Source organism: Suricata suricatta, chromosome 2 (genome assembly GCF_006229205.1).
Source record: "Suricata suricatta isolate VVHF042 chromosome 2, meerkat_22Aug2017_6uvM2_HiC, whole genome shotgun sequence".
Classification (NCBI taxonomy): Eukaryota; Metazoa; Chordata; class Mammalia; order Carnivora; family Herpestidae; genus Suricata; species Suricata suricatta.
In genome coordinates this window covers 22,165,172-22,185,640 of record NC_043701.1, presented here as the reverse complement: position 1 = coordinate 22,185,640, position 20,469 = coordinate 22,165,172, and the positions used below count along the sequence as shown (strand labels likewise).

At 46.6% G+C, this 20,469-nt stretch overlaps 1 protein-coding gene and 1 non-coding gene across 7 annotated transcripts in view; both read left to right on the top strand.

The window, feature by feature from the left end:
- NRF1 (nuclear respiratory factor 1) overlaps positions 1-20,131 on the top strand; it is a 146,777-nt gene extending 126,646 nt beyond the window's left edge. For 5 of the 6 annotated variants that reach the window (XM_029923603.1, XM_029923597.1, XM_029923580.1 and 2 more), the window contains one exon: positions 18,087-20,131. In XM_029923603.1, the coding sequence (XP_029779463.1) occupies positions 18,087-18,250 (164 nt within the window). In that variant the 3' untranslated portion in view covers positions 18,251-20,131. The remainder of the gene's footprint in view (positions 1-18,086) is intronic. The other variant, XR_003903191.1, reaches the window with a different exon arrangement.
- Positions 10,465-10,566, top strand: LOC115286206. The gene has a single exon (XR_003905949.1). It is a non-coding gene; the product is annotated as a small nucleolar RNA U13 (small nucleolar RNA).
- Positions 20,132-20,469: the final 338 nt, after the last annotated feature.

Sequence of the window (20,469 nt, the reverse complement as noted above, 5' to 3'; positions counted from 1 at the left end):
CAGTCGTGATCTCATGGTTCATGGGTTCCAGCCCTGCATTGGTCTCTGTGCTGACAGCCCAGAGCCTGGAGCCTGCTTGGGATTCTGTGTCTCCCTGTCTCTCTGCCTCTTCCCTGCTCATGTTCTGTCTGTCTCAAAAATAAATAAACATATTTTAATTTTAAGTAAAATAAAAAATTCAGTTATTGGGGTACATTAGCCACATTTCACGTGCTCAACAGCCATCTGTGGCCTGAGATACTGAATTTTTTACTCTAATTTATTCACATTTTAAAAAATATTTACTTGTTTTTTTATTTAAGAGAGAGAGAGGATGAGTGGGGGAGAGTGGCAGAGGGAGAGAGGGAGATAATGCAGGGCTCTATCCCAGGATCCTAGAATCATAACCTGAGCCAAAAATCAAGAGTCAGATGCTCAACCAATTGTACCACCCAGGTGCCCCACTGACATTTAAATTTAAATAACCCCAGAGAGGTGGCAGCTAGTGTAGTGAATGGCACAGGTACTGAACATTTCCGTCTTTGCCGAGAGGCATATTAGAGGGCACTGATCTAAAGGCTGTAGCGAAAAGACCGCTCTTCTGACAAGCTGTGCCCCCACCGCATGGGGAAGGACAGCACCAGCACTTCCCGGGCCTTGCCTCGCCCTGACCTTCTCAGCTCACAGACAGCATGGCTTTGCTTAAAAAGGAAAAAAAAAACAAAACAACACCACTACCATGTGACTGAAGTAATCCACAACGGTGAACAGCTGGGCAGGAGGGTTGCAAGAGGAACTGGCCTATTTTTGTGACCACAGAGCCTCGCAGGCTAACCTGAGGCAAGAGGAAGCACGGACACTCTAGACCCGCTTCTCTCTTCTCCCAGGCCATGCACACACTTCTACCCGGATGCCTTCAAGATGCAGATTTCTCTTCTTGGCTACAGGCATCTTGAGGCGAGGTACATTAATGATTTAGAGTGACCCCAGAAAGGATCAAATACCCAGAGCCTGGCGGGTCATAAGGCTGAAAGAAGCCGTTACTCCTGGGTGAATTACAGGTTTCATAATGAAAACGTGGCTGCTTCTGAAATAGGAACATAGAGGCTCTCAGTTCTAGGATACCCAGAGGGCTTTACAGTTTTCTGCCCCAGATATGTTACATCCCAGCCCTTTCCTGGCATTGAAGCTTGTCCTCCTTCTGGACTGCCTTCACAGTTACCTCCTAAAATCCAAGATGCCTTCGGAATAGCTGTCACAGGGAGATGGCAAGTTTTCTGACTCCCCACCCTGCCCCATCCAGGGAGATATGTCAACTGTACTAATTTTAGGGGTAGCAGAGAAATTTTTTAATGTTTATTTCTTTTTGAGAGAGAGAGAGAGAGAGAGAGAATGTAAGCGGAGGGGAGGTGCAGAGAGGGAGACACAGAATCTGAAGCAGGCTTCAGGCTCTGAGCTGTAGGCACAGAGTCCGACGTGGGGCTCGAACTCACAAACTGCAAGATCATGACCTGAGCCAAAGTCAGACACTTAACCAACTGAACCAACCAGAAGCTCCGGGAATATTTAGTCCAAATCTTTTTAGTGCCTGGAGCATTGTAAGCATACAGTAACTTAACTACTATTACTACTACCACTACTACTGTTACCGTTGTTGTTGTTGTTGTTGTTAGTAAACACACTGAATGGGAAGGAAATTAATCTTCAGGGGCTTCAGTCTCTTCCAGGACACTTTCTTAGGATCTGGTCCAGTGAGCCTCCATTTGGAGGGAGCAGGTAGTGCTTACCCTGAGAATCCCAGCTTTAGAAAGCCTCTGTTGGGCACCTGGGTGGCTCAGTTAGGTAAGCCTCTGACTTTGGCTCAGGTAATGGTCTCACAGTCCGTGGGTTCAAGCCCCACGTTGGGCTCTGTGCTTACAGCTCAGAGCCTGGAGTTTGTTTCAGATTCTGTGTCTCCCTCTCTCTCTGCCCTCCTCTCACTCATACTCTGTCTCCCTCTTTCTCAAAAATAAATAAACATTTAAAAAAAAAGATAAAAAAAGAAAGCCTCTGTTACTAATGAAAGCATATTGTGTCCCTCAGGTGTGCTAGGGGAACAGAATTCTCCAGAATCACCAGGACTTTCCTGTCGCTCATCAGACTTAGCCCCCACAGCTGGACGGTGCTTCTCATTGTCAGGGTTCTTGGTGCCTTTGTCCCCTCCAAAAATGCCAAGCTATGAATACCTTTAGAAGAACCAGGACTGTCTTCGTAAAGTGCCAGTGTGATGTCTCGTGAAAGTGCCACGTTTCATCTTTCTCCCTGCAGAGTCTGCAAGTCTAGAGGGGGATGTATCATCTCCCCTGTACCATTATAAACTAGGGTAGCCTCAGGCATTCATCATTTTACCCGAGGAATTGCTAATCTAGGCTCTGCTACCTGAAGACCGCAGAAAGAAAGAGCCATACAAATGAAATGACAGGCCGCTACTCTTTGGTCTCTTTTTAATACTCATCCGAGCCACAGCCCTGTCCGAGCCAGGTTAGCACACCTTCCTCTGTTCCTCAGTCTGACTGTGTCGGGTATTCTCGGCTTGGGGAGCTTGGGGAGCCGGGGTACTCTGACCAGAGGACTCAGACCAGATCCTCAGGGCAGAGATCTCCGGAAAGGTGCCTGCCATCCGGTGGGTGGGCTGATCAGTCTCCTCTCCATCCCGCGTGTCTGAGATGATTCCAGCAGAATCTTGGTGCCTGTCATTGCAGGTAATATTCTGTAAAGGGGGGAAAAATTTTTTTTTGGCGTACTAAATCCAGAGCCGTAACTGGACAACTTTAATTGGAGTCATTTCTATTTAATCTGTGGATGAAAAAGTAGGTTTTAGCTGAGCATATAAAACTGTGATTGATGACTGTTCACACAAGAGCCAGAATATTGTGGCGGGAAAAATTCCTACAGAATGAAGTCTTTAAGGTCCTCGGAGCCTCGGACTTTCCTCTTTTTATTGATGCTTCCATTAGGACTTTGAAGGAATGTCAGTGCACTGTTAGTGACTCCGCTGGCCTGTTCATCGCAGCCAGGACGGTCTGGGGCCCTCTGGCTCTCACGTTACCTGTGTAAATACAGGGATTCACTTCCCAGCTCTACCATTTGCTTAATAAAGAGCAACGTGCAGAACCCAGCAGCAGCAGCAGCAGCCTGGCAGAGCCGTAATCTGAACAGGATAAACATGCCTCCTTTTTGTACGATGCTCTCTCCCCATCCTCCTGCCAAGAGCAGGGTATCAAATGAAAGAGAGGTTGTGGTTGGAGTCAGTAAAGTGAATGTCTAAGCGGCACCTGCTCCATTCAGCAGATCTGCTTTCCTGGGGCCCCCACTGCACATCTGCTCCTGACAAAGCCTCTTTTCTCCTCCTGTTGGTCAGACCGAGAGCAAAGGCCTAGCAAGGAGACATATTGGTTTTGCTCTGTCAACACAATTGCCTGTGACATTATAATTACACCAAATCTTCATTATTAGAAAGGCCCCAACTGAGAGATTTTCAGAGCCTAAATGGGGTTTTCAAAGTGAAATTGATAAACACATCTTTTCCATTGTAAAGCTAGCAATTGGATCTGCAAATCATTGAAGGGGTCTAAATATGGAAACCGAGACACTGCTCTGAGTGAGACTACAAAAACCCTGCTATCAGATTGGCGCACGAAAGAGGCATCCAGCAATTCTGATTTTACCCAGCCCAGCCTTTCCATGCTGCTGGTAGAACTATCGTGTAGAGCCTATATTATATTATTCTCAAATGCTGATAGAGTTTCTCACCAAGGGGCCCTGGAGGGTGGGAGGTGTTAAAATTAAGAACTTGATGGGGTAGAGCAGCAAAGGAGAAAACCCTGTGATTTAAAGAAGAGAAATGCCAGGAAAATATATTTTAGGTGAATGCAGGGCATCCCGTTTCAGATTGAGTTTCCATTCAACAAAGGCACCTCTTATCATGTTCTGCGGTGTGTGTACAATTGAAGTGTGTTTATGATGTGGAGTTGGCTCACTGGAAGCTCTGGAAAGGTTTTAGAGCTACACTGTGGCTATGCACACTTTAATTAAAGTCAAAGTAAAGATGGCGTTCCTCAGTCCTATTACTGCGTTTCCCGTGCTTTCTAGCCGCCATATTGGCCGGACCACAAATAGAGCTTGGCCATCTTTACAGTGGGTTCTGGTGGATGGCACTGTTGTAGAGATTAGTCTCAACCTTTCAAAATGTCTTGACTGCTTCAGCAAGCCTTGGAGTTTCTATTTCAGCCTTGTTCGGACGGGGGAAAGGGAATTTGCCTGGATGCGTTTGGAACAACTCCTTCCAACCATGTTACTTTATCTTTCCACCTTAAAAATTGTTTTCCTCCAAGAATCTCATGTCCTTTCCCAACCACTCCCACACACCCCAAAATAATAATAATGAATTATACCCATTGGAATTTTAGGAAGGTCTGCTTTCAGCTGACCTACTCTCTGATCTACCCTTCCTAAACCTTTCATGGCCCTGCTGTTTGCCTGGAGGGTTTTCTCATTAAACAGAGCCTCTAACAGGAGCGCACGTGAATGCTCAGGGGCCAAGAGTGTGTATGTGAATTATTCAATTTGTCTACAGCTTGGAGTGTGGACAACACCCTGGGGTGGACCACTGAGCTGGCGGCACCTTCCATTTCCAGCATCTCTGGGGACCAAGGGCAGGGTCTTTAGTCTTGCCTCCCTCATTTGTCTCCCTCTAGAAGCCCCTGCATGGTTGTTTTGACTCCTGAGAGGAAACCTATTTGAAATAACAAAACTACCTCGAATTTAGATATTCTCTTTCTTCTCAACAGCTTAAATCCTATAAATATAACGTTCCTTATCCTCATAGCAGTCAATGAGACAGAAGTAGCCCTTGTTTTATAAATATATATATAGTCAGCACTCAGTTGCCACATACAGATTATCTGTCATGCAGATTACTCGTGACACATTTTAAATCCTTGGACAGTTTCTCTCAACAAGCCAGCATAAGGCTGGACCATCTCCCCCACCCCCCACCCAGCTGCCAGGTACTTAAGGAACACAAATTAGCGTTCATATTAGCTTAAGGAAGACATAATTAGGAAAGTAAGTCTGCTGCAAGAAAAGCACATGATAAATTCCAGCTTATGGGAGAAATGGCTGACCCTCCCTTCAGCTCAACTAAGAGCCGACTACAAGATCTACTTTTACAAACAGGCACACCATTAGTGCTCAGCGTGCTGGCATGTTTACTGAAGGATTTATAGAGCCCTCCATGGGAGCTTGTCAGAGATGGCTTTGTACCCCGGGCACCGAGCCGTGCAGGGGAGACAGGGTTCTGTGGCTGCTTCTCCGTGCTACACCCCAGTGGCCCATCTTGCTCGGTGCTTTCTAAAAGTTCTGTGTTGTCAGACTCTGTCTGGCCAACTGACCGTCACAAGCAGAGGCTGACTGAGCATTGCAGGGGGCTCATCTTTGGGGAAAGAAGGCAGAGCCACGGTGTAAAGGACCAGAGGCACCGCATTTGCTCCGTGCTCCAGCCCATCTCCTGACCACCAAATGGTCTTAGCCTCTGATGATTTTGTGCACAGATAACAACATGGAGATTCCTCTAGTGTTATTCCTTCTGCCAGAGAACAAAAACTGGAATTCTTTTATAAAGACCCTGTCCCTATTATCAATTTGATTATGCTTAATACAGTCCAGATAGGAAAGACAGGATAGTTGAACAAAGTGAAGTTTATTGAGATAGATTTCTTCCGTTGACTATCAAACCCCATAACTATTTATTTCTACTTTCCAATGTACTGTCTTCAGGTGTCTTACTGCCTAAAGCCAACTTAATTCTGCTCTTTATATGCTCTTAGAATGTTCTAGTGTTTGTTTTCTAAATGGTACTCTACAGATTGTACTTAGTGAGAGACTGAAAAATAGCAGAACATCTTTGGAAGCTTTTTTGCCTCAATCTATCCATGTTCAGTTAGAAGAGGCGAGGGCTGGGGCACCTGGGTGGCATCTGCCTTCAGCTCAGGTCTCTGATCTCGCAGTCAAAGGGTTCGAGTCCCGCATCAGGCTGACAGCTCAGAGCCTGGAGCCTGCTTCGGATTCTGTCTCCCCTCTCTCTTTGCCCTTCCCCCACTCATGTACTATCTTGCTCTGTCTCTCAAAAATGAATAAATGTTAAAAAAATTTTTTTTCAAAAGAGGCAAGGGCTGGATAGTGGGCACATTTGGAATATGGTAGGGGGAGGGTTCCTTGTGCTGCTTCTCTTTTCTTGTACCTGTTTGAAATTTTCCATAATAAAAGAAATAGAAAGTAATAACAGAAAAGTAAATAAATCTCCGTTCCCAACTCTAGGTAACTTCTGATTGGCTCATATATTCATTTCCACACCTGATTGTTGCAGAGTCTTAGTGTGGTAACTTTCCCCTAAGGTTTCCACCATCTGGTGCCATGGGGCGCCTGGCTGGCTCAGTCAGTGGAGCATGAGACTCTTGATCTCGGGGTTGTGAGTTTGAGCCCCAAGGTGGGTGTAGAGATTACTTAAAATCTTGAAGAAATGTATATCAACACTTTCTATATTGCTTCTACCCTTCCACTGATATATAGACTTTGGGGACCTTGAGTGTACCCCATCTTCCCAGTGATTTCTCCTGGGTCTTACTCAGCATCTCTTTCCCTTCTCTGTACAGTCGGATCAGATGTCCTCCTAATAAGCACATATGTGTCTCACAGACTTTAGTCAAACACTTTTCTCTCCTGCCGCTTTCAGTGTAAAGCCCTGTTGGTCAGACCAACAGGCGTTGAAGTCAGCTTGTTCTTAAGCACAAAACCCTGACTTCATGAATGTTCCTGGACATGGGTAGTGTCTAACAGAAATTATAACATCATGCCTCTTAATAACAAAGTCAAAATGGATTTCTTTTTAACATTTGGCTTATTGGAGGAGGGCAAGAGGAGTTTCCTGGTGGCCTGAACAATTAGGCGAAGGACAGAGTCTCTGCTATGAAAGATACGCAGAAAGTGGTTTTTCCAAGAGAGGGGTCATGCTGTCTAGCAAGAGGGGAGAAAACCTTGTATGTGGAAAGTGCCTGTTACTCCAAGGCCCGGCGAGGCTGCCGTAACCGTCACGAGACTACTCAGTACGCCAAGTGTAATACATATTTTAATCCATAAATCCCTCAAATGCACCCAAAAGCCACGGACTTAGAAAACACGGAAAAGGAAGATTAAATGTCCCAGAAGCAGCTAATATAACAAACAGAACGATTGGGAGAGAGATACTTTTTCTGTTTCCTCCTTGTCTCAGTGTCTGGAGGGCTACCTGGATCTCCTTTTCATTTGCTATTGACATTCTTTCCGTGACCTTCCTTTTCTTGCCCTGAGACTGTCATCTTTCTTTCTGGTCCTTGTTTGTCATTCCCGGCTTCTTTACCTGCCGCCCGCCTCCTGGCCTAGCTCTGCTTCCTGATTTCCTTTCATGTCTCCCATCGCTATACCAGTACATACCATGCCTGTTTTTCTTCATATAATAGTGGCTGGTCTTAGACTTCGGTCACTGGTGTAAATTCTTTCTCAAGCCCGCAAATAAGACTTTAAAGGACCTCCCTCCTTCCTGTTGCCCCTAGAAACACCTGAAGGTCACTCTCTATGGCTCTTTAAAAACTGCAGAGTATTACTTAGGGAATATAATTTATGATTTTATTTCTTATTTATTCCTATCTTTTCCAGTCACCATCTTCTGAATCCCCATTTAAGCGAGCATTTTCCGGTACCTATAGCTAGCTTTCACATCCATAAGCTACAGAAAGCGTTAGAATGTAAATTTTTCCTTTGGGTTTTAAGAATCCTTTCTCTTCCACCACATGTGTTTATTTGAGATATGCATTTGTTTAGCTTTCTGTTTTTCTCTCACAACCGTCAATATTTTTCTCCCAAGGAAAGATATTTCCATGACCAACTTGGAAGGCCTTTGGGCTGAAAGATTCAGTTACAGCAAACAACAATTCCCAAAGGTTTCCCAGACTGTGAGGGCAAATGAAAGGCCCATTCTTCCCCAGGCCGTCTGTCCTGCTCTATCTTGTCGCGGGCCTGGGTAGGGTGGGGGGAGGGCAGTCTGGTTCCAGGTGACCGTGGCCAGGCCTGTAACTGTGCTCTGCTAGGCTGGAGCCCATGTTGTTATTACCTGGAGGGGTTTACACATTTATCAGTGATGACATCATAGCATGCTGCCCCTGACCATATATATTTAACATTCTTGCTGTTGCTCAGTAATTTAGCCTAGATTATTTATTTGCCCATGCACTGAGTCGGTGGCTATGTCCTGGATGTCAGGGTGCAATTCCAGGGCCGGTTCTGACCATCGCTGCATTTCAGAAAGGAAGCTGCCCGCCAGCCCATCTGCCCTGATTTCATGGCTTTTATCTCTAATCTTTACATCTTTGAAGGCCTTTGGCAAATGATGTGCTTCCTGGCAGGAGCAAATCACTGCTGAAAGGAGATCTGCGCTGTCTCTGCTTTCCTTTCTGTTTCCTGAGAGCTTTAGTCTAACATCTGTGACCCCACCAGAGTGCATCCAACCTCTCATTTAAAGTCATCCTCGAAGAGTAGCCGACAGTCAGTGTACACCGAGTGTGTGCCAGGCACTGTGCCAGACTTCACCGGTGTCGGCACATCTAGTCCTCAACAGCCCTGTGAGATTAGTAACTGCCATTTTACATTTGAAGAGAGCAAGGTTCACAAGCCGCTCGATGGCAGACCCAGGGTCACACGTATTCCTTCCGATCGGCAAACCTTTAAAGGAAATAAAACAGCCTATTTGGCTGTCACACAGAATGCACGGGAACTACCGTACAGCATGTGGCTATGCTACCTTAAGAGCCTTTTGAAAATCCTGCTGCCCTGGGAACAGAGTGAAAGGCTTCGAGGTCCTTAGTCTGTGGAGGCCAAGGCTAATAGGAATGTAAACAAGTTTCTGGAAATCAAGAAGAACGGGATCTATAGTCATATTTAATTAGTAAGCGTCTACTGTGTTGAAGCTGCCCAGTACATTAAAGACACTGTGCCACAAACAGTGTAAGCAAGCGGATTATACAGAGAACAACAGTAACTAACAGGTTAGCACAGAGCCGGTGCCAGGTGGTGGAAGGACTAAAATAACAGGAAGGGAAGAACCCGATGGGCCGTTCTCTCTGTGGTAACTCCATGAAAGATTTGGAAATTGTTAGAAGAACGGGACGTACGTTGATGGGACAATTCTAGGCAGAGGGATCTGCCAGGGCAAATATATGTTACGGTTAGGGTACCCTAAGGGGACAGGTATGATTGTAATGAAGAGAGAATGTAGAGTATTTGTGGAAAAGGCTGATGTAATCTTTCAATCTAATAGCTCTTTGGATGTTATTTTTCCCTTAGTAGACAGCCATCAAAACTCATGGGAGGTTGTGATAGCCATGGCCAAACAGCATTTCAAGACGATTTAGCTAACTGCAATATGTAGACATATTCCTCAAATCACAGAATACCAAAAGAGTTAATGTTGAGGAGAGTAAATGAATTCCCCTAAGTAAATAAATTGCGTATGTGCGCATACCCACATACACCTGTGTGTGTTCCATTATATAGTAGGTGAGCGATGGAATGCATTACCTCGGGGCGGGGGGGGGGGGGGGTTCCGGAATAGAGTAGATCAGCTCATGAATGATAAATTCACAGAGTGTGCAAGGCTATGACCCTAACCTTTAAAATCACTCTCGTTGGCGCCCATGGTCTACCAGCAAGCGTCCCCTCGTTCCCCAATCAGAGACAGATACTACAAACCCCATGGCCTCCTGTTTTGCAGAAAACAAGGCCAAGCCCCTTAACGTGAGCAAATGGTCAGTTCTGTGACAAGACTAGACCAGACTTACAAGTAGGTAGCATTAGCTGCCACCCATGTAACATGATTTGAGAGGCTCAAAGACAAATGTTTGTCCAAAAGTATATTCCCCTATCACTTGTCATGCCTTAATCTTAAATCCCACTATGAGAGGTAGATTATTTTGAGTCTTGAAAGGAAGTGGGCTGAGCAGAACAGTTAAGAGTCACCCACCCCTTTACTGCACCTATGAAATTAAAAAAAAGATTTTTTTAAATGTTTAATATGAGAGAGAGCACGAGCTGGGAAGGGACAGAGAGAGAGGAAGACAGAATCCAAAGCAGGCCCCAGACTCTGAGCTGCCAGCACAGAGCCCAATGCGGGGCCCAAACTCATGAGCCGTGAGATCATGATGTGAGCCGAAGTCGGACGCTTAACCGACTGAGCCACCCAGACGCCCCTGCACCTATGGAATTTTGAAGTATAAATATCTTCGTAAGCAGTGGTACTCTGATATTTATCCTTACATATATGAGAAATTGCAGTACATTAAGCATAATAGGAAAAGATTGGAAAGCCACGATGTGAGTCCTCAAAGCACCAGTTAATCAAATGGAAGCCACCTCCAGATTATTTCGTAGTACTTGAGCACGATGATCGGTGTTCACACTGTTGTGTGACACGTGCCCCCCTCAAACCTTGTTATGACATTGGAACATTACCATCTGACATGAAACAAAAATTAAGCAAATACAAATGGAATACTCTGCAGCCATTCAGTCTGTGTTGTAAGTAAAGATCAAAAAAGCAAGGTGCAGGGGCACCTGGGTGGCTCAGTCAGTTAAGCGTCCAGCTTCGGCTCAGGTCATGATCTCGTGGTTCATGGGTTCAAGCCCCACGTTGGGCTCTGTGCTGACAGCTAGCTCAGAACCTGGAGCCTGCTTCAGATTCTGTGTCTCCCTTTCTCTCTGACCCTCCCCTGCTTGCACTGTCTCTCTCTATCTCTCAAAAATAAATAAAAAAACATTTTAAAAAATTAAAAATATTTTTTAAAATTTAAAAAAGAAAAGCAAGGTGCAGAAGAGTGAATATACGCATTGTTCAAATGGGGAAAATATGCAATGTACACATTTCCAAATGCACAGTCTTGGGCAGACTATGGACCAGCCACGAAACTGACCATAGTAGTTACCTCTGGGAAGGAGATTGACTTTTTTCATCTCTGTGCCCTTTTTGTACCTTTTTTACTATGCCCTCAGTGCATTACCTATTTTTCAAAAGGAAGTCTCTGTTAAGATAGAGATTCTCCTGAAAAGGGGAAACTTAAGAGATAGGTGATCACCTGGTGAGAAATAATGGCCCTGATGAGAGGAGCAAGCCCCTCGAAGGATGAAATCCGTGCGGGGGTCTCCTTGGAGCCCTCTGAGTGGAAGCGGGCCACCCTGGAGGTCAGGATTCCTGCATGCCCTCCCCACAGAAGGTCACCTGACTTTGAAGGGTGTCGGGTGGAAAGTGTGTGAGTCGTGTCAGAGCCATCCTCACCCAGGGATCTGAATTTCCGGAGCCTGTCCTGATACCCATCGTGTCATGTGAAAGTTTTAGCAGGTCCTTCTGGCTACATTGGAGCAACAGCTGGAGCAGGGCGATTATGAAGGAAGATAAAACGTAGTCCTAGTAAGAGAGGAGAGGAGTTTGTCCAGGGAAGCGGCTGCAGTCCGGGTTTATATTTGAAGGGCCAGTGGACAGGATTTGCTGATAGATCGTATGTGAAGTCGGAAGCAGCTACAGTTTTGGCCTAGGCAACCGAGGGGTGCAGTTGGGCAAGACTGGGAGGGACCACATGGGCTCAAGTGCGCGATTCCCAGGCAGGAGGGAGGTGAGCAGGGTCAGGTCTCATTGTCTTTTGCAGGGAAATGTGGTCCTGGAGCCAGCAGCTCCTCCAGAGATTTTAATCTGGCTGCTGTTTGACAAGGAAATCCTTGTGCCGGGACTATAGCTCCTGAGACTCCTTTGGCCTCTTCCCAGTTTGGCCAGTTCTGTAAACTAGCCGGGAAGCCTCTGCCTCCCAGGCCCCTGCTGGCACGTTGCTCAGTCGCAAGGGCAGCTGGGCCCACGGAAGGACTCCCAGATCAACAGCCTGGATGCCTGCCTTTGCCAGACTCCGTCATCTTGGGGTGAAATCACTCTGCTGTGTTTACTTTTATTCTTTTAACAAACTTTTTATCTGCTTCCTTTTGAGCTTAAAGAAAAAGAAAGGGATTTTCTAAACCAAATGAATGCTGAGGTTTCTTATGGCTTTGAAGTATTGGGGTACTTGAGACTGAGGGGCCAAATCTTCAGTATGTGCCTTTAGGATAAGCTGGTGGTTCCGCCAAAGGAACTTGCCTGTCATCTTGTGAGGGAGGCACACCTGCCCTGCCCGCGTCTCTAGGGTCTTAGCAGAAATCAGATGATCCACACTGGATGTAAGAGGGCTTTGAAAAGTGCCACACAGATGCCCAGAGGCTTACTGCTAGGATTGTACAGGGTCTCTCGGACAAAGAAGAGGGAGAACTTCAAACTCTGAAAGTAGAATGTGAAGGGCTTCCTGTTACTTCATCAAACGAAATGACCCAGAATATAAACTGAGATTGACATACACCTTCTAGATTAGGGCTAATCAGGGCCAGGCGGAGCAGATGCAGGGACAATCCCAGCCTGATTACTGTGCCTCAGCATTTAATCATCTCTCCTCCAAGGGCAGCCGGCCGACTTAGCTCGCGATGGCCTGCAAGCCGCCAGTCCCCTCCCCCTTCCCCTTCCGTGGACAGAAAGGGTCAGGGCCGCTGAGACGGTTTAATCTAATCCCATGCCAAAATGGCTGTGTGTGCGTGTGAGAGAGAGAGAGAGAGAGATTCTGAAATTCTAAAATCCCCACAGTAGGATGGTAATGCACTGATTTAAGGTGGAGGTAGTCTGAAACCACATGTAGAAAATAACGGAATTGGGGTTTCGAGGCCTTTGGGGTTATGAAATGGCCCCGCATGTGGGATCCTGCCCCTCTGCAAAGCTTTTTTTTTTAATTTTTTTTAATGTTTTATTTATTTTTGAGAGAGAGAGAGAGAGAGAGAGAGAGAGAGAGAGCACGAGAGGGGGAGGGGCAGAGAGAGAAGGAGACACAGAACTGGAAGCAGGCTCCAGGCTCTGAGCTGGCTGTCAGCACAGAGCCTGACACGGGGCTCGAACCCACGACCGTGAGATCTGACCTGAGCCGAAGTCAGAGACTTAACCGACTGAGCCACCCAGGCGCCCCTGCAAAGCTTTTCAGATATGTGGCTGCTGTTGCCACATATCTGAGACAGCGATGTAGAGGGGGGCATTTCACCAGTTGCAGAGGCCAGATGTATTCCTTCCCTGATTGTGAGGTGCAGTACAGAAGGTGAAATCTTTAGAGTCCCTCTTTGGATGAGTCCTGAATATAGTCGTTTTTACATTACTGTTCTGTTGACTGGGAGCTCCCAGCTCCAAAAGCGCCTAATTGCTCTATGACGGGGCCATTCCAGTCACCCTCTCTCCAGGAGGGACACCTGTGCAACCTTCAAAGGCCAGTTTCCTCTTCGAGTGCAGAAAACATTCGTTGAGCCTCCGCTGGTCACTGAGGACTCCGAGTCCCTTACGGAGTTGACCGTCTTCTTGAAGACCTGAACAGTGCCGATGAATTGGAGCGCTGCCTCCACGGGGCCTGTACAGAGAGCTCAGGGCCTCGGGAAAGAGGCGAAGGCCAAGGAGGAGAGACCTCGGCTGCTTTGGAAGGGAGGATAGGAGCCTGTTCAAGGAACAAGGCCAGGGTAGAAGTCGCGGTGGATGAGGCTTGGTCAAGTAGCTCATGGTCACTCGGCCAAATGGAACAACGGGAGCTGACATGAAGGGTTTAAATCCTGCAAAGAGATTTGGGCCTTATGTCCCTCGGGCCAGTGAAGAATTGTGAAAGATGGCAACGAGATCCGTTTGTGTTCAAAAGATTATATAACAGTGGCAGCCAGTATCTACTTTTGCGTTTGCACCTTTCTCCGTTTTATTCTGGAGCCAATCTCCCACGATACCAAGTCTTTTAACAACACTGTTGGATGTGGATCCACGTCGTAGGAAACAAAGACATATCATAAATCAGAGATTTAACTCTGACAATTAGTTAAGTCTCTACCCCTCGCTGCCCGCCTTCTGATCCCAGCATGGTCGTTCGCAGTGAGGAGGTCTCCTTGCTCAAAATGACCCCAAGTTTGCAGCTTTTGGAACTGACTCAAGCTCAGAAGCAAGAGTTAAAGAAATAAGACTGATCCTTGCTTCTAGTTTCAGTTGCGATTTGCCAGCTTGTTGCTTTGCAGGATGACACAGGAGTCCCCGCTTGGCCAGTGCGCACTTTGGCTTACTTCATTAGTTTTGCCTGTTGTGACCAGGAGAGAGGATGAAAGCGATGATGATCGTGACTATGCTGGAGCAATGGAAGGAGTGTATGGGCTTCACACCTACGCAAGCCAGGCCTGGAGTCCTAGAGGCCAAGGGCGGAGGGCCCAGCTGCACACTGCTGAGGCAGTAATAGACTCCCTTGGCCTGTTGCCCTTCTGGCACATCTGATGCCTCACCCTGCGGGAAACAGAACATGAACCAGAGCCAGCCCTGGCCTTGAAGTAGCCCCCTGTCAAACAGCGAGGTCTCCCCACGCACACTGACCGGCCACGCCAGAATATGCTCTACTGGCGTGGTGCTCCCCGAGCATGCAGAGGAGGCCACTCAGTATCAGCCAGGACTGGGATGGGGCCAGCCTCCAAGAGGAGGGACCGCGAGCCGGGTTTTAAAGGGGAAGTAGAAGGGGATGAGGGACTTCCCAACAGTGAACAACTTGAGCAAAGGCCTAGAGGAAGGAGCGTGCCGCCGTGTCAGGAGGTAAGCGCAGCCCGGGTGGCACCCGAGCGCGGGGTACCTGTGTCTCAGGGAGAACAGGAGCCTGCAGAGCTAGGCCAGGGCAGAGCCTGAGACGTCTTGAACGCCATGTCCAATGGGAGCAGTTTTTTTAATAGGCTTTGGGAGACTTTTGAACATGGGGTTTGGAGAGTTTGAGAAAGAGGAGTGACGTGGGATGGAAAGCTCTCTCAGATGCAGGGAGGGGGAACTGAAAAGAAGATTGGGTAGAGAGAGACTTTTTTTGTTTTGTTTTTTAATTTTTAGTTAACCTACAGTGCAATATTGGTTTCAGTAGAGTTTAGTGATTCATCATTACATACAACACCAGTACCCATCACAGGTGCCCTCCTTAGTACCCATCACCCATCTAGCCCATCCCCCTGCCCACCTCCCTCCATCCACCCATAGTTCTCTGTCAGTAAATCTCTTGTGGTTTATTTCCCCCTCTTCTCTTTCCTCTCTCTGCCCGTTTATTCATCCGTTTCATTTCTTAAATTCCACATGTGAGTGAAATCATATGGTATTTGTCTTTCTGATTGACTTACTTGCTTAGCAAAATACATTCTAGCTCCATTCGCATCGTTGCAAATGGCTGATTAGACACATTTAAGAGCCGTATGCAAAGCCTAGTTGAGGGAAATTGAGCCCCACAGCCTCTGGGGTCGGCGCCCAACCCTCGGGCTGCTCTCCTTTCAGCCTTGCATGCACCCCGTTCCTGTTAACATGCAGCAGCCTGAGCCCAGACTTCCTCCGATGACTGTCACCAGACAGAACATCAAGCCCGGCTCATGCTGCATCTTCAAATAGAGATCCTAAACTGGCAAGATTTTCCTCTAGGAAACATAATTTAACATTGCAAAATAACATTTTGTTTGGGGGGTGTTCTTTTGCATTAGAGAATATTCTGATAAAATACTCCTCTTTAAAATTAATTTTTAATTTCAACGAAGTGATAGATATGGTTTTAACTGTCAATAAAAGGACTAAGAGCCCCCTTTTTTTTAAAGCCTATCCCCTGGAGGCGACCCTTCATGCTCTTTCTGGTGTGTGTCTTTACTGCTCTAAATAATAGTCATATCATTAGTTCTTGAGTTGAGACGTGATTGCAATTTCCTGGTAACCCAGTTTGAGTGTTTATGTTACTGTAACTACATCAAAACTGTCCACTGCGAAGACAAGTGTGTTATGACGGTTACTTCTTGGCTTTATTCCTTCTGCTTTTTAGGCAGTAATCACCGGTTCTACCCACTTCTGGAAAACCCCTCTGCATCCTCGGCCCCGTGTGGTGGTGCCAGTCCTGACTCTGTCTCCCCAGGCGTTCCGCACAGCTCTGGCCCTGGGTCCCCCTTCCTGCCCCCAGAGCTCTTCGCTGCGGATTCTTGGTTCTTCTCTCTCACTGCTGTGCAACCCCTCCTTCGGAGCCTCCTGTGAGAAAGTGTGAAGGGGGCCCGCTTCCAGAACCCCCTCACAGCTGGAGGTCTTTCTCCTGCCCACACACTCAGTTGAAAGGGGTGTCATTTCTTAGGCCGGAAATACAGTTCTCCTGGATAGCATTTTCTCCCAGACGCTTGACGGCATTGAGAAGTCCCATAATATTCTGACTCCCAGCTCCTTGCATAGGGCTTATTTTCCCCTCCTGGAATCCTTCAGGATCTTTGCTTTATCCCTCATGTTCTGAAATTTTGCAAAGATGTTTCTTAGTGTCTCCATCTTTTGTCATCTTTTCTGCTGGTCATCTAGTGGGCCTTTACAATCTGAAACTCACGGTTTTCAATTCTAGAAATTTATTTACAATGTATCTGGTAATTTCCTACCTTCTGTTTTTTTACCCTCTGGAATTCTGTTTTATCAGAGGTTAGACCCCTTCGGCCTCCTATTTTTCTCTCCTTCTCATCTTTTAGCCTTTTCTACTTTCTGAAAAATGCCCTTGATTTCTTCATCATCTGCTTTCTTTGGAATGTATTTCATCTATTAGATTTTTCGTCCTAAAATTTTTTTCAAATTTTTTTTAAGAAAAGCATCCCATTTTTATGATACAAATCTCTTTTCTCTCTCTGAAGATACTAGAGTTTGGGGGCTTTTGTTTTCTTCTACTTGGGGCATTGGGCATTGTCTGCAACCTTGCCTTCCGTAGAGAGAGCACCGGGCAGAGCTGGGCCATGTGTAGGCCCTGGAGTGAGTGTTTTCGGAGTCGTCCCCCCACCACCCCACCACCAGATATCACTGTGGCCTTTTCCCGGGCCTCTCTAGGTCCATTTCTCAACACAGTGGAAGAACTTCAGATGTCCTGTCAACAAAGGTTTGGGTGTCTGGGTGTTGGAATTGGCAGGAGCTACTGATCCAGTCAAGCTGAATACACACTTTTAGCCATTTTCCATTTTCAGCCTCATCTGTCTCTACAGTAGTGAGACCTACGTGTCCCGCACCCTTGAGGCCTCCATGAACATGGGACTTTCTGCTTCCGTTTCTCTGATAAGTCAGAACCACTTTACATTTGCTTTTCATCTTCCAAAAGCATGTTGACATCCTTCATTTACATCCTTCCCCCTCCCCTTAATTATAAGTTTAGTTTTAAGAGGAAGAGGAGCTTGATATGTACATTTATTCTACCTCATTTAACTGGAAATCCTTTTTTTTTTTTTTTTAATATGTCCTACAGAACTATCAACTTTTCTTCTGAAGGACTGCCCTTTTCTGGGATCATGTGCTTCTTCCTTTCTTTGTGTTAAACCATCCTTTCTACTGTGAAATAATAGTGATATTAGGAGACAGTTGGGTTTTTTCAAATTGTATTTTAAAATGTTACTGGTCTGTGGATCTAAAATCAAGAAAACCATGCCCTAAGCATTTTTTTTAAACAAGTGAACATTGAAAAGGTGGGGGAGGGCAGTGGCCAGAAAACAGGATAGGATTGAGGGAGACATTTTTTCAAGGTGAGAAAAACTTGAGCATAGGCAGACAGATGATTAGAGATGTCAGTAACAGAACATCAAAGAAAATTAATGGCAGCCTCTCCTAGAGGAAGGAGGCAGTCAGCAGGGATGGGCTGGGGTGGAAGGTTCACAGCAGGCTGGGGAGACCCTGCCCTGGGGTGTGTTTCCACAATGTCTTCAAACTTCCCTTTCCTGATAGCCTATTTTAGGAATTAAAATGGGTAAGAAGAGGGAAGTGTTTGTGCTTGTGCAGTCGGTGTGCAACTACAGGGGGCTGGACAGCGCACCCTGAAGGGCTGGGGTTGGCTGCCCTGTCCAGCTGGCCTCTGGGAAGCTGAGCCCGATCCCCACCAACAGTGTCCCCTTTGTCTCCCCAGGACTGGTCCAGATCCCTGTGAGCATGTACCAGACTGTGGTAACCAGCCTCGCCCAGGGCAATGGCCCAGTGCAGGTGGCCATGGCCCCTGTGACCACCAGGATATCGGACAGCACAGTTACCATGGACGGCCAGGCTGTGGAGGTGGTGACGCTGGAACAGTGACCTGCGGCCGTGCCATGGCATCGTTTTCTAGTCTACTTCAAAATTTTTTACACGTTTGCAGAGGTGCAATCAAATGGAATTAAGTCTCTCGACTTTGGAAGAAAAGTTTTGTTAACCTTTTTTTTAAAAAGGAAGAAAGGCAGTGGGTTTTGGAATTGCATTTTTTAAAGCACCACTCTTGATTTTCTGGGATTGGTGGAATAAGATACTGTGTTGTCAATTTCACCGTCCCGAAAAAGCCAAATTGTGGCAGGACCTCTTTCTGCAGAAACATGTGTGTATACTTATGTGTGTGTATGTGTGAGTGTGAATATATGTATATGTGTACATATGGATATACACATTTACATATATATAAAGTATATATATATGTATGTATGTAGATATATATATATATATATATATATATGTATGAAACCTGCATGGAATTATCTGTATGAAATCAAGGTGAGCTGTGGAAAAATATAATTCACCCAGTTTAGTGGGTGTAGGGTACGTGGCCAGACACAGTCACCCAGTTTTTGTTCATACCAGGGTCATGCGTTGAGCTACTGACAAACTCAGGCGGAGGTGACCATGCCCTTCACCAAAGCTGCCTCCCAGTGGCCACCCAGAACTCTCCCTGCTGGACTCACCTGAGGAAGGAGGTTCCAGATGGGGTGGGGTCCAGAAAGTGTGTTTGCAAGGTCCAAGGGCCTCGAGGTCTGGCAGCTGAGATGCTCCTCGGGCTGGCCCAGGTGCTGACCTTGCCACGGGCAGGTGAATGTCCTTAAAGCTCCAGGCAGGGACGAGAGGGCGTTCCTCAGCCTCCCATCCCCTCCCCTCCCCAGGAAGTCGTCTTGATCTCATGACTATTAAAATGTTGCTCTGGTCTAAGGTCGGTCTCCTGAATTGGTCATGTATATGAACTGAAGGTAACAGAAGTATTAAGGGTTTTTTGGAGCGTGTGTGCGTCAAGTGTGCCTGTGGGTGTGTGCTTGGAGGGGAGAGAGTGGGAGGGGGAGGGGAGGGGTTGGAAGGGGAAAGGAAGGAGGGAGAGAAAAATCTTGAAAGACCAGGGCACACCAATGGGAGCAATTTTTTCCCTCCCAGTACCTTTCTGTAGCTTCGCAGCAGAGGACACTGGAACTGACAAGGCCACCTGGCTCCTCCTACTGCGGGGCCTTGGAAGAGAAAGGGACTTAGGGTGTTTCCTGCCCCCGACCCCCACTCCAGCTCTGGCCCTGATTCAGAAGGGACCCTGCGGTTTTCCCAGGTTCCTCCTGGCGAGCCAAGCCCCACAGCTTCCTCCTCACAGGTGCCGACTGGTCTGGGTGTTCTCCGTAACTCTTAAATTCTGTGATTTCTCAGCTGCAAGCCAGAGTCTCCAGTGGCTAAATTCACCTGACTTCTCGACAGGCCAAATCTCTGCTCCTTGAGTACAGGGACAACTCTTCCTCCCTCCTCCCGGGCCCCCCATGTGTGATAGTGTATTTAAATGTGTTTTTTTTAATGCAACATTAAAAGATTCTTCACGTCTTGCTCAGCCTTTGAGAAAAGTTTCAAATTCTTGTATTTGCTTGTTTTATATAAAACTATCTAATGTTCTTTGTATGTTTTTTTTTCTGTACGTAATAGGGGGCGGGAAGGGAAATTTACATATAAACAAACAGTCCTAGTTCTACAACTTGTTATTTTTTTAATTATTATTTTTTATCGTCATTGTGAAGCTGTTCAGGGGCTTTAAAGCCCGTGTTCCATTGTGGTGAAATAACCTCCTAATAGTTTGAGAAATTGCCAAGAAGAAGAAAAGCAAAACCCAAGTAGCAGAGCATGGATTCTGTGTTGTTTCCCATTCTGTCTATTACTGCCTCATTCAATAAATAGTTTAAAATGTGGCAACAGGAAGTGGAATGTTCATCTCTATAGGAGCACTTGGCCTCTTAGAACTCTTTTGGGGTGGCCTGTTCTGCTTTGTAAAAGGTGCTTGCAACTCCAGCTCGGTGGTCCTGGAGTGGCGCCCTGTGGGTGGAACCCTGCAAGGAGAGTGCTAGGTCAGGGTCAGGGCCTCCTGGCCTGTGCCCACCTCCAGAGCAGCTCCACTGAGCTAGTTTTATAAACTGCTGTCCTGGGGGTGCAGGGTAGGATGCGGGGGTTGGGATCTAGCTAGAAAAATCCTAAAGATGGCTTGAAAAATTGCATTCCACATTAAAAATCAGGATGCATGATGGCGCCTGTCC